Source organism: Papaver somniferum, chromosome 1, assembly GCF_003573695.1.
Source record: "Papaver somniferum cultivar HN1 chromosome 1, ASM357369v1, whole genome shotgun sequence".
NCBI lineage: Eukaryota > Viridiplantae > Streptophyta > Magnoliopsida > Ranunculales > Papaveraceae > Papaver > Papaver somniferum.
Genome location: NC_039358.1, coordinates 234,883,345 through 234,896,058, shown reverse-complemented (window position 1 = coordinate 234,896,058; position 12,714 = coordinate 234,883,345). Strand labels below are relative to the sequence as shown.

The 12,714-nt window shown below is 36.3% G+C and overlaps 1 protein-coding gene and 1 pseudogene across 1 annotated transcript; both read left to right on the top strand.

Annotated features, from left to right (window-relative positions):
- The first annotated feature begins 7,704 nt into the window (after positions 1 to 7,704).
- LOC113272870 lies at positions 7,705 to 8,677 on the top strand (annotated as a pseudogene).
- Positions 8,678 to 10,920: 2,243 nt separating this feature from the next.
- LOC113272867 (pentatricopeptide repeat-containing protein At1g63130, mitochondrial-like) lies at positions 10,921 to 12,333 on the top strand. The gene is made up of 2 exons (XM_026522661.1): positions 10,921 to 11,853; positions 12,265 to 12,333. Exons 1-2 carry the CDS (start codon positions 10,921 to 10,923, stop codon positions 12,331 to 12,333), a joined length of 1,002 nt encoding a protein of 333 aa, XP_026378446.1.
- Positions 12,334 to 12,714: the final 381 nt, after the last annotated feature.

Genomic DNA, 12,714 nt, shown 5'->3' with positions numbered 1-12,714 from the left:
TTTTTGAGTAACCCATCTGCAACAGAGGTTGCATAAAAGGAAAAGGTCGAGTAGAAGTTCATATCTGTAATATTCTCACATTAAATGAAGTTTTCATGTTCCGAGCATATGAAAGAATCTTGTATCTTGTTCTGTTATAGATGGTTAAAGATTTAAAATTTTAATTGAATCTGGAAAACTTTTTGTAACTAGGCACTGATTTTTTAGGCAAGAGTTATAAGACTTTGGGTCTATACAAGCTTAACTGAAAAACTAATGATGTGAACATAGTTGATTCTTGTGCTTTCTTTGTGTGATTTATTGTTTTACGTGGTAGACTTGGAACCGTAAACCTATAAGTCAATACTGAACTGGCTATCATAGGCTGCGTACCCAAATTTAGTTTGGATTTTGAACACAAAAGTGAAATCTGTGAAGAATGAAAATATGCTATAAAACCTTCTAGCACAAATGTTCATAGTAATTCTAAGCCTTTAGAATTAATTCAGTTAGGCCTAGTTGACATGAGTTCAACCCAAAACCACTGTGGTAAAAGATGGTTTATAACTTTCGTAGATGATTCTACGAGGTACTATCTTGTATACTTTCTTAGGGATAAGGATGATTCCTTAGAAGCCTTAAGATGTATAAACTTGAAGTTGAAAACCGATTAGAAGCCGTGAACATAAAAACTATATCCTTAAAAAGATGATAATTGTCATGTTGATTAGTTCAGGATTATCTGCGGCCTTGTGGGGGGAGGCAGTCCTCTTAGCTAGTATATCCTGAATAGGGTACCCTTTTAAGTATCAGATGAAACTCCATATGCTTTATGGAAAGATAGAAAACCTTCTTATGCATACGTCAAAGTGTGGGGGTGTTTGACTAAGATTGTCATTCCTCTTCCTAAAAGAACAAGATAGAAACCAAAAATGTCGATTGTGTCTTTATATAGAGTATGCTGAGTATACTTCTACATATAGATTTTTGGTTGTGTGTTCTTATTTTTTCTTACTTTGGTGTAAATTTTATTGCGGAATCTAGGGATGTTGAGTTCTTTGAACATGTTTATTCTTAATCATGTACCTCACTAGAGATGTGTTGTTGATCCCCTAGATTTATTTTCAAATAGTCAGAACTTATCTTAAAGGAAGATGAAGTTAAGGTTGAGCCTAAGAGAAGTAAAACAATTAGATTTGAGAATTCTTATGAAACCGACTTCATAACTTTCCTAGCTTAGTCTGAGCCCCAGACTTGTAAAGAAATCTTGATATCTACTGAAACCCCATTCTGGTAAGAAGCTTTATTTAGTGAAATGGACTTAGTCCGTCGGAACCAGACTTGGGAGCTTGCTAGTTTTCCTCTAGGGAGTAAGACCATGAGATGTAAATGAATCTTTAAGAGGAAACATTAGATATATGAAAGTGTGGAAAAATATTAGGCTAAGTTGGTAGCTAAAGTCTATAAACTAAAAGAAGGCGTAAATTTCCTTGATTCTTATTCACTTGTGACGAGAATTACTTATGTTGAGATGCTAATTGATATTGCTGCCATAAGCAACTTGGAGATACATCTGATGGATGTTAAGAAAGCTTTCCTAAAACCGTGAATTAGATAAAAAAAAATTTACATAGACCAACCTGAGGACTTTGTAGTGAAAGGTTATGAAGACAAAGTTTGTAAGTTGAACAAATCTTTGTATGGTTTATAAAATAAGCACGTAAACAGTGACATGGAAAATTTTGATCATGTGATATTGTGTAGTGGATTTAAGTTAATGAATCTGACAAGTATATTTACAAGTAACTTGTTAAGGATGCCTGTGTGACTGTATGCTTGTATGTTGATGATATGCTTATACTTGATACAAACATAGATGTGATTAATTCCACTAAAAACATACAATGAATGAGAACGTTGACTTGAAAGACTTAGGACCTTTTGATGTAATCTTAGAGATGAGGATTAGAAGATAATCAAACATTTATAGTCTTATTCATTCTCGTTATGTTGAATTTGTGCTTAAGAGATACAATCAATCTGATTGTAAGCCTGCTTTTACTCCATACGATTCTTCTTGTAGACTCAAGAAAAATAAGGGTAATGGAGTATCTTAACTTGAATACTCAAGAGTTATGGTATGCCTGATGAATTTAATGAACTGTAAGAGTCCAGACATTGCCTATATTGTGAGTAAGTTAAGTAGATATACTTGTAGTCCATAGCAAGAGCATTCAAATGCACTAAAGAGAGTATTATGGTACCTAAAATACTCTATTACCTTTTATTTGATTTATGAAAGGTATCTTGTTGTCCTTGAGGGACTTTGTGATGAAAAATGGATAGTTGACTCAGAGGAGTATAAGTCTACGAGTGGATATGTTTTCACTCTAGCATGAGGGTTTGTTTTTGGAAGATTTCCAAACAAACATATATTGATCAGTTCATTATGGAATCTGAGAGTATTGCGTTAGATAAATCACGAGAGGGGGTCGAGTGTCTAAGATGCTTTTTAGAAGACATTCCTCTCTGGCATAGGGTTGTGCCAGCTATATCTATACATTGTGTTAGGCAAGATATAATAGCTAAAGATAAAAATAACTAATCTCAATCGGCGTTATTTCCATTGATTGGATAAAGTCCAAGGAGAATATCGCGCAACCTTTGACGAAAGGTTTATCCAAAGAGATGGTTAAAAATTCATCGAGGGTGATGGGACTTAAGCTCATAAATTAACTTGCCATGAAGGATACTCAACTTTGCTGACTGGAGATCTCAAGATCAAGTTTTCGAATGAGACAACTAATTGGTGGTCGGTAAAGGTAAACACTATCATAGAATTTCATTATCTGTCCCTTCCCTATGATGTAGACGTGATAGTGTGACTGCATGTGAAGGATGACTTTTAAAAAGTCTTAATGAGTTATATAGTTTCAATTTAAGATTGAAGTGGGGTGTAGCAGCAACACTCTTGATGGAAACTCACCTATCTGAATGAGGAAGTGGGGACGCTTCCTATGAGAATATAAGCTTTGATTATCTAGAACATTCTGAGAAACATGATATGTCCAGAGCCAAATTGGACAAAACGGCACGAGCTTGGCAGCACCCTTGGAGATATCATCCGTGGTTGTTATCGCGAATTACATCAAACGCTAGCAGTTCAAGACATAGTTCACTGTCTCTAGCAAGTAATTCCGATAATATCTCACTAAGCAAAGGTTCAAGACCTCATGGACACCTATGCCTAAAATGGTATTTCCTGCGCTTTTTTATGTGATTTTCATTTTAATGGTTTTGGTATTACTGGAACTTAGGACCTAAGGATCACTAAGGGTTCACTAGTTCATGCTTTTTGACTTTGGTGAAAGGAACCTTTAGTCTCACATGTGAGGAACTAAAGATGAAAGCTCTCTATACTATATGATTTTTGCAATCCATAGTATGACCCTGGGGTCAACACACTGTTGTGTAAGGGAGAGGACGTAGAAAGGACTAGTATGTTTCAACACTTGCACGATCCGTATATCTGTTCAGTATGTTTGGGTCGTGAGATTGGGATGTTGATTTACCAAGATCTATCTGTACTTTCATGTTTTATTGAGGTTTTCATTCATGTGGGGGATTGTTGGAAACAATATTAATTAATTGTTGTTTTAAGGTTTTTAACTAAATAAATTTAATTTTGTTTTCTTTGTGAATGAAACTTATTAGTCCCACATTGTGTAGTTTCTGTTTTTTTAGTAGTTTTAAGAGACTATATAAACCTTTTAGTCCCACATCGGGCAGTTCCTCTTCTTAAGTTGTTTTTGTCAATTATATAAACAAATTCACTACTTTTGTAAATCTATGGGAAAGGGGTTGCTCTATATTTTAGAGGGATCTTTAAAAGGAAAATATTTTATAGCGTTTCTTAAGCGTTCGCAATTTTTCTTAACGGTTTTTTCGGAGTTGCCAAGCTCAAGTTTGAGCATCTACTACAGAGTTGCCAAGCTCAAGTTTGAGCATCTACTACATATGCTAGTAGTAGGTGTAGTAGGGTGTTTTATCCTGGAGATATCCGTCCTGTGAGGGTTATAATATCACTCTTGAGTGTAGCCGGGCGCCAATGTCTTAAGGGCAACGTGTTGAACACGTGACACACTCTGTTTTTCCAAAGTTTTGCCTTGTTGCTGTTGCGTGGATTTGGGGAGCTCGTCTGTTTCATCAAATAGATCACTTCCACTATAAAGGAGCTAAGTATCAATAATTTTTGCTTATTTGATTTTTTCCTTGTTTTTGATTATTGAACCCAACACCATCCACTTCACCAGTTGTGCAAATCCCATGTATTAGAATATTACATGTGAAAACATCAGGTTGAATACCTGTCTGAGTCATTTTACCAAAAACTTCAAAGGCTTGTTCAATCTTATCTTGAAGACACAACCCTTTAATCAGTGTATTGAAAGTGACTATATCAGGATTATAACCTCTCTTTAATATCTCTCCAAGCAAACAAAACCCATGATCAACTTTTCCCGATTGACAACAGCAATTAATCAAAATGTTGAATGTAAATATGTTAGGGTTTACTCCAACAAAAGTCATTTTCTTATACAACAAAATGATATCAGAATAACACTGGATCTTAGTTGCGGACACTTGCAAATATTCAGTAAAAAACAGTGGCTCTCCTATTATCATAAACAAACATAAAGAAATACTTGCTTCATTTAAAGATAAAAGTGTAAATGCTTTATATTATTCCTCATCTTATACCACAAGTTATATATTGTACGAATGTGCCTCAAATGCAACAATCAAGCAATGTATAACTCTTTTTGCTTTCAAGGCAAGATTGTATCCTTATTCCAGTACATTTTGATTGATTCAAGTATATTCAGACTACACAGAAGAAGAAAAGAATCACGTCATAATGTACTTTATTCCTTACCTGTCAATTAAATAATGTATATGCTGTTTACATTCCGCCTTCATAATCTTTCACATTTTCTTATGTACTTGTTGTCTTCTTTCTCAAAGATGTTGTTATTTCGCTAGACACCTCTTCAACTCTTCATACTCGCATAATCACTATATGTGTCATATATATCCTGTCAAAGTTGTTGTTCTTTAGCTGTCAATCTAGAGATAAAATTCCTCTCATTCATTTCTTTCAATTCTTTCTCAAGCTAGACAGCTAGTTCTAAACTTCTAATCGAAACTCTCGACCACAATCTATTTTTCTCATTCTCCTCTAGGTAGTAGGAACTATGTCTTGGTGGAAGGATCCTGAGTTGTTTTTGAGTTATGTTACAGGTGAGCCTCGTTTATATAGGCTTAAGAAAAAATTAGGCAGCCCTTTTCCATTTAAAGAGTTCACTTACGAAGGGAGTATAACAAATCAGAATTATCTCTCTTTGATTGACAACTCTTTTCCATGGAGTAAGAGCGATTTTGAAGCTTTGGGGGACTTTCTGTTCAGAAATGACATTAGAGTAAATTGTCAGGGTTTGGTGGTTACCATAACCTATCCTCGAGATAAAACTTTCAAGCCCAACCTGGTCGAGTGTGTTTATTTCTGGTCACATGATGTAGTAAACCTGACTAACTATGGTCTACCTCTTCGACCAGCTCCATTTCGGGATGTTCAGTACATGGGAGATCAAGGTTCTGCTCCAGTGGAATCCAGTCCTAAGGAAGACAAATTAGCGAAAGATTTGGCTGCATGTATCAAAGCACGAGATAAAGAGAAGTCGGAGAAACAAGCTTTGGAGAAAATCGTTTCTAGCCTAAAAGCCGCCAATGCCACTCTTAATGACGAAGTACAGCGAGAGAAGGATGACAAGATCTCACTTATCAATAGTCTGGATAAAGAAAAGATTGAAAAGCAAGCTCTATCAGAAAGCATTAATGTCCTAGAAGCAAATAATGCCGCTCTCATTGATGAAGTCAAAAGGGAAAAGGATGATAAGGTCGTCCTTATGAATGACTTGAATCGAGAAATTAGAAAAACAAGCACTAGAGAAAATAGTATGTGATTTAGAAGCCGAAATACTACTCTGAATGCTGATTTGGCAAAGGCAAAACGATGATTTGGATCGGGAAAACTGAGAAACAAGGTCTGGAAAAAACCAACTCCGACTTAGAAGCAACAATATCCAGACTCAAAGAAGAATCACAAATGAAAGAAGATGACAAGCGCTCTAGTGAATGAACTGGGTCGGGAACAGGTTGAGAAGCAAGGTCTACAAAAAGAAGTTGAAGCTTAGAAGCTACAATTTCAACTCTAATAGATAACTACAAAAAGAAAAGATTGCTAAAATTTGTCTCCTCATGATTTGGAACGAGAAAAGGTTTGAGAGACAACTCTGTAAATAACACTTCCCTCCGGCTCGAATCAAGAAATGTGTTCGTGGAGCTGCAGTGAAGAAGAAGAACAACGGTAACGACGCATCTTTTATCAATGGTAGATCATCAGGACGAGGCCGACAACATAACCGACTTGAAGCAAAGGATGAGGGGCATGATGCATTAGATAAAACATTCAGACTATACTGGAAAATCTCCATACTCAAAGATAAAGTGAAAAAAGAGAAAGGATAGATATCTCTTATGAATGATCTAACCGAGAAAAGAATTGAGAACAAGTTATGGACAGAGCATTTGTGATTTAGAAAGAGAATTCGCTCTCAAAGAAAAACTCAAAAAGGAAAGATGATAAAATCTCTCTTATCAATGATTTGGATCGAGAAAAGGTAACGAAACAAGTTTTGGAAAAATGATTTCTGACTTGGAATCCAAAATCTCTTGCATCAAAGATAAAGTGAAAAAAGAGAAAATGATAGATTTCTGTTATCAATGATTTAAATCGAGAGAAGGCTGAGAAGCAAGCTCTAGAGAAAAGCATTTTCTGACTTGGAGTCGAGAAATTCCATCCTCAAATAAAAGTAAGCAGGAAAAGGATATATATCGCTCTTATGAATGGGCTTGATCGAGAAAATGCTGTAAAAAGCTTTAGAAAATTATTTCGGATTTAGAATCGAAAAACTCTACTAAAAAAGTTCCGAGCAGTTTGATGAACGAGAAGAAAAACCTTTGCATGACTTACGAGCTGTCTGCATCATTAATTTGGATATGCATGCTTGTATTAATTATGTTATGAATCACACTAATTAAGCCTTTCAATCAGAATCTAATATAATCGACAGAAGAAATAAGAATAGATTTGTAGAATTTGTTACGTGGGACAACTCCCTTCATAAACTATATTAATTATGTGATTTATTTTCTAGTGTTCCATGTCAAAGTTGATGATCTCAAGATTAACGTTAATGCTGAATGATGTCGTCAAATATATGTTGCCTTCCATGAACTGCTGCCACCGTTCCTTTACGTAGGAGGTTTTTCAACTATGAATTATTTCATACAATACTGTCATGAACACAATAAACACATCCTTCCCCATTGCGTCCATTCCTCAGAAACCATTGCACGATAGGATTTTGTTTATTATGACCTTATTAGCAATATTAATGTATAGAATCCTAATAGGGAATAGGTTGAATGGACTAATTCTAACTCTTATCTAACTCGGATATGTTTTATCCCTATAAATAACCCCTAAGCCCATCCTCCGATCATATCATTCTTAATCACTTGAATTTTCTTGTCTTTCGTCTCTAGCTAGCTATTCTTTTATTGTTCTATAAAATCTCAGATAAATTCTCTCAAGATAAAAACATGTCGAAGTCATCATCGTCAGAGATTGTGTGTTTTGGTGAGATGTTAATTGATTTCGTGCCAAACGAATCCGGTGTATCACTAGCTGAATCAGCTGTGTTTTCTCACTCCCCGGTGGTGCTCCTGCCAATGTTGCTTGCGCTATTACTAAGCTTGGTGGTTCTTCTTTCTTCATTGGCAAGTTTGGAGAAGATGAATTTGGACATATGTTGGTTGATTGTTGAATGAAATGGGGTGAACAGCGAAGGTGTTTGCTTGATAAGGACGCGAGAACAGCACTTGCTTTTGTAACATTGAAAAAAGATGGTGAAAGGGAGTTCATGTTCTACAGAAACCCGAGCGCTGACATGATGCTGAAAGATTCTGATCTAACATGGGTTTGATCAAACAAGCTAAAATCTTTCACTATGGTTTCTTATAGCTTGATCACCGAACCATGTCGATCCGCACACATGGCTGCCATGAAGCTGCGAGGGAGGCTGGTGCTTTACTTTCTTATGATCCTAATGTAAGGGAACCACTCTGGCCTTCTGCTGAAGCTTGTCGTGAGGGTATCAAGAGCATATGGTCTAGCGCTGATGTTATCAAGGTCAGCGACGACGAGGTAGAATTCCTAACCCAAGGAGATGCGGCAGATGAGAAGAACGTTTTGTCACTCTGGTACGAGGGTTTGAAATTGCTGTTAGTAACTGATGGGGAGAAAGGGTGCAGATACTTCACAAAGCACTTCAGGGGAGCCGTGGAAGGATTCTCGGTAAACACCGTGGATACCACAGGAGCTGGTGATGCTTTTGTTGGTTCATTACTTTGCTCTGCTGCAAAAGATTCTTCAATTCTGGAAGACGAAAGTAAACTGAGAGAAGCTCTAAGAATGGCTAATGCTTGTGGCGCAATCTGTACAACTAGGAAAGGAGCCATTCCAGCACTCCCAGACAATGCTGCTGCACAGAAGCTCATCTCGGGTTCCCCCTAGATGACGAATTCCCTTTTGTTTGACTTTTGATAACCTAGCTCATTCTTTATACGTTGTTTTTAACATTCAGTTTTTCCATACAATTAATTGTTATCTACTTATCTGGTTTACTTCGGGAGAATGTCTATTAACTCTGTTCTATGAGCGATAATTATGATATGTTACACCACTTTATGTTCCATTCTTTTTTCCAGTTTAAATTCTTTTTCCACTTTGTGTTACGTACATTAATCTTTACCTAGACCGACGGTCTTTTATCTGGAGCAAAAATTCCGAAAGAGAATCCAATGGGAATCGTATGTTATCCCCAACGTAGTTAGAAGAACGAGAAGAAGAAGCCTTTGCATGACTAATGACTTACGAGCTGACTGTATCATTAATTTGGATATGCATGTTTGTATTAATTATGTAATCTCCTTTTCGTTACTGTTGTGAAGTAAACTTGGGTTTATACATGAAAATCATAAGAGATATTCAAAACGAAGCACATTACACCTTTCGATCAGAGTTTAATAAATAATCGACAGAAAAAAGTCTGAACAGTTATGTGATTTATTTTCTAGTGTTCCAAGTCTAAGTAAAGTTGATGCGGAAGATTAGAACTGAATTATGTCGTCAAACGTTGCCTCCCATGAACTGCTGATACCTTTCCTTCACGTAGGAGGTTTTTTCAACTATGTCCCAACAAGACCCTTGTGGCGGGCATAAGCGATGAACAGTACGCAAAAGTTTGCACACACGTAAGGCGTGGATCGATGATGATGTTGTACGTACAGCATAATGGTTTTTGAACTTTGTGGTGAAATGAGGCTGATGAGCATAAAAAATGACTGCATAGATTCTGTCATATATGGAATGCGTATTGTTCTAGGTATTGAAATTATTCCTATTCAGTGAATCCCCCGCAAATACCATTATTTTTCCTCTCATTCGCTCTGAGAAATCACTTGCATTTAACCTGCAAAAATCAACAAGTTTTTAGATCGTTTTGCGCGCTCTAAAAAATTTGCAAGACTTAAAATAAAGTTACCTTAAGATATTGCAACCATTGGGTTTCCATTGCAATTTCAAGTAACCATCATCTGGTCTGTTATTTAGATGACAACCCAATAAATGGACAAGCACCAGGAGGATAATATGGTTCCCTAGCTTCTTCCTTTAGTACCCATTGACCATTAAATATATCGCATTCTTGCTCTTCATCCCTAGTACCATTGTAGTTCCCAAGCTTCAAATTAGTAGTACTAGTTGTTACGTTTTTCGGGTTCCCATCCAGTGAATCTTCTTCTCGAACCATTGATGATCTCCAACTTCATGAAGACTGAAGTCCTACAAAAAAACATCAACACTCTGTAAAAACAAAAATGCCTATCAAAAGCAATTTCTTGTTTATAATGTAGGCACCAAATGTGTGCTGGTATTATATTAGGGTGCCTTCATAAAGTTAAAGTACCAGAAAACTAAAGTTTGATGTTTCGATAGAAGAAGAAGGAAAGAAAGGATGAGAAAGTGTTGCTCTGGGCATAAGAAAGTGTTGCTGCTTACGAGTAGAGTCTTCTCAAATTATCGGCATGTCCATAATTATTATGGTACTAATAATAATAGAATATCACAACTTGAGCGTTTCGTGAGGGATGAGTGTAAATCAGGAAGGATCAAGAAGCTTGGTGATGGTTTGAAATACTTTGATCAATTGATTCTAGAAAGGCCTTTACCATCTACAAGTACATTTAATCATGTATTAGGATCATTATCCAAAATCAAGTGTCATTCAGATGTCATTTTGTTATATAAGAAGATGATTTTGGTTGGGATAAAACCTGATGTTTCTACAATCAACACTGTCATTAATTGCTGTTGTAAACTAGGCCAAATGAATCATGGGTTTTGTTTACTTGGAGAGATTACTAAGAGAGGTTATCATCCGGATACAATCACTTTCAATACACTGATTAAGGGGTTGTGCTCAGAAGAAAAGATTTTTGCTTTTGAAGTGTTTGGTAAAATGACTGACACAGGTATTCAACCTACTGCAGTTACATGTAATACTATTATACATGGGCTGTGTAGAACTGGTGAAGTGGGTCTTGCTCTTCGGTTGAAAAACGACATGTCGAGATGGAAATGCAGACCAGATGTCGTGTCGTATATTGTGATTATAGATACTCTTTGCAAAGGAGATTTAGTTGATGAAGCTTTGGTTCTCTTCTCTGAAATGCTTGGAGATTTTTATGTTGTGCCGGATGTGTGTTGTTTACAATTCTTTGATCAAAGGTCTTTGCAATTCAGGCCGCTTGACTGAAGCAAGGAGAATCTTTGATGAGATGGTTGGTAAAGGAATCTCAGGAAATATGGCAACCTATAAGGGTATGATTCACGGTTTTTGCCTACATGGTCGTTGGAAAGAAGCAACAAGATATTTTGATGAAATGATGGATCGAGAGATCTTACCTGATACAATAACCTTTAACATATTAATAGATTCTCATTGTAAAGATGGGATGACGGAGGATGCTTGGGGGTTATTTGAATTGATGGACAAGTTAAACATACAACCTAATCAGATTACTTATAGTTCAATGATGAATGGTCTGTGTTTGGCAGGTCGGTTGCAAGATGCAGTGAAGCTTTTTGACTCGATGGTCCACAGGGGCCTAGACCCAAATGAGTTCAACTACAATGTGTTAATTGATGGGTATTGCAAGACTCGAAAGCTGGATGAAGCTGTGCAGCTATTTAAGAAAATGAAACAAAATGGATTGCAAGTAACAACTGTTGTTTATACTACATTGTTGCGGGGACTATACCGTGATGGAAGATTTGAAACAGCGCAGAGTTTGTTTAATGAGATGCAATCTTGTGGTCAAAATCCAAATAAATTTACATATAGTACGGTGTTAAATGGACTATGCAAGAATGGAAAGATTGGGGAAGCAATAGTATTATTTGAGTCCATGAAAACTACTGGTATCTTACCTGATATTTACATGTATGCTATTCTTATACATGGTTTTTGTCAAGCTGGCAAGTTGGAAGATGCAAGAAAACTGTTTAATAAGATTCCAAAAGAAGGATTAGTTCCTAATGTAATAACATATAACACAATGATGGATAGCCTCTTTCATAACAGGATGTTCTTGGAGGCTGAAAGATTAATAGTGAAATGGAAGAGAAAGGTTGTTTACCAAATTCGAGAACCTATGATATCCTCATTAAGGGTTTTCTTAAACGAAATGATACTCAGAAGGCTCTGCAATATCTATGCAAGATGCGTGAAAGAAAATTTATGCCAAGTGATTCTGTTGTTTCATTGTTAGTAAACACTTTCTCAACCGATAAAATTAAAAGTCTGGAGGTATTGCAGTGAGACATTGTAATTTACTAGGGTAACAATTTCCAGTAGAGTGTCAACATATTTGGATTAGTATACAGTTTCTCTTAAGTTTTCGTCAATCTTTCTCTGCTTTATCAAGCTCATTCTAACTCTTGACTATGTTCTTTAATAATGGTGTGACAAAAGAAAAACAGTGGTGGAGCGATCTATATTTGGCTTTTAAATTCTTGTTTAGAAAATTTTCGGGTGGCAGTGTAAAGTTCCAGGATTCTTCACTGTGAAGGCTATATGGTCCAATATATGCAGCATGTTTGAAAGATAACGCATTAAGCATGTGCGCGGATTCCTAACTCAAACTCTAACTTACATTTCATTTGTAAGCCTAGTTAGAATCGGATGTTCTTTGCAGTTTGTGGTTTTGTTTGTCTGAAAAAGATCTATAGTACCATGAGTAGTTAATGGTTTTGGTAGTCTGATGGATGAGTCAAGTGATTATCTTGATTCAGAGCAACGTATTGTTGCCTCCATGTAAAGAAGACTGTTTCTATTGTTGAGCATGATTTTATAAAGACGAGTTCTTGCCTATCACTATACTACCAATATGCTTAGTCTTTGTTGACAGGGAGGGATGGACCAGTTCTAGCATGTAAGTTGCACTTCTAGCATGTGAAAGGATCATGCTATTCATGTTTCATACATTTTT

Coding starts and splice junctions, on each gene's coding strand:
- LOC113272867 (XM_026522661.1), top strand. CDS start 10,921: ATGTGTGTTGTTTACAATTCTTTGATCAAAGGTCTTTGCAATTCAGGC. Junction 11,854..12,264: donor TAGTGAAATGGAAGAGAAAG/GTTGTTTACCAA, acceptor TTCGGGTGGCAG/TGTAAAGTTCCAGGATTCTT.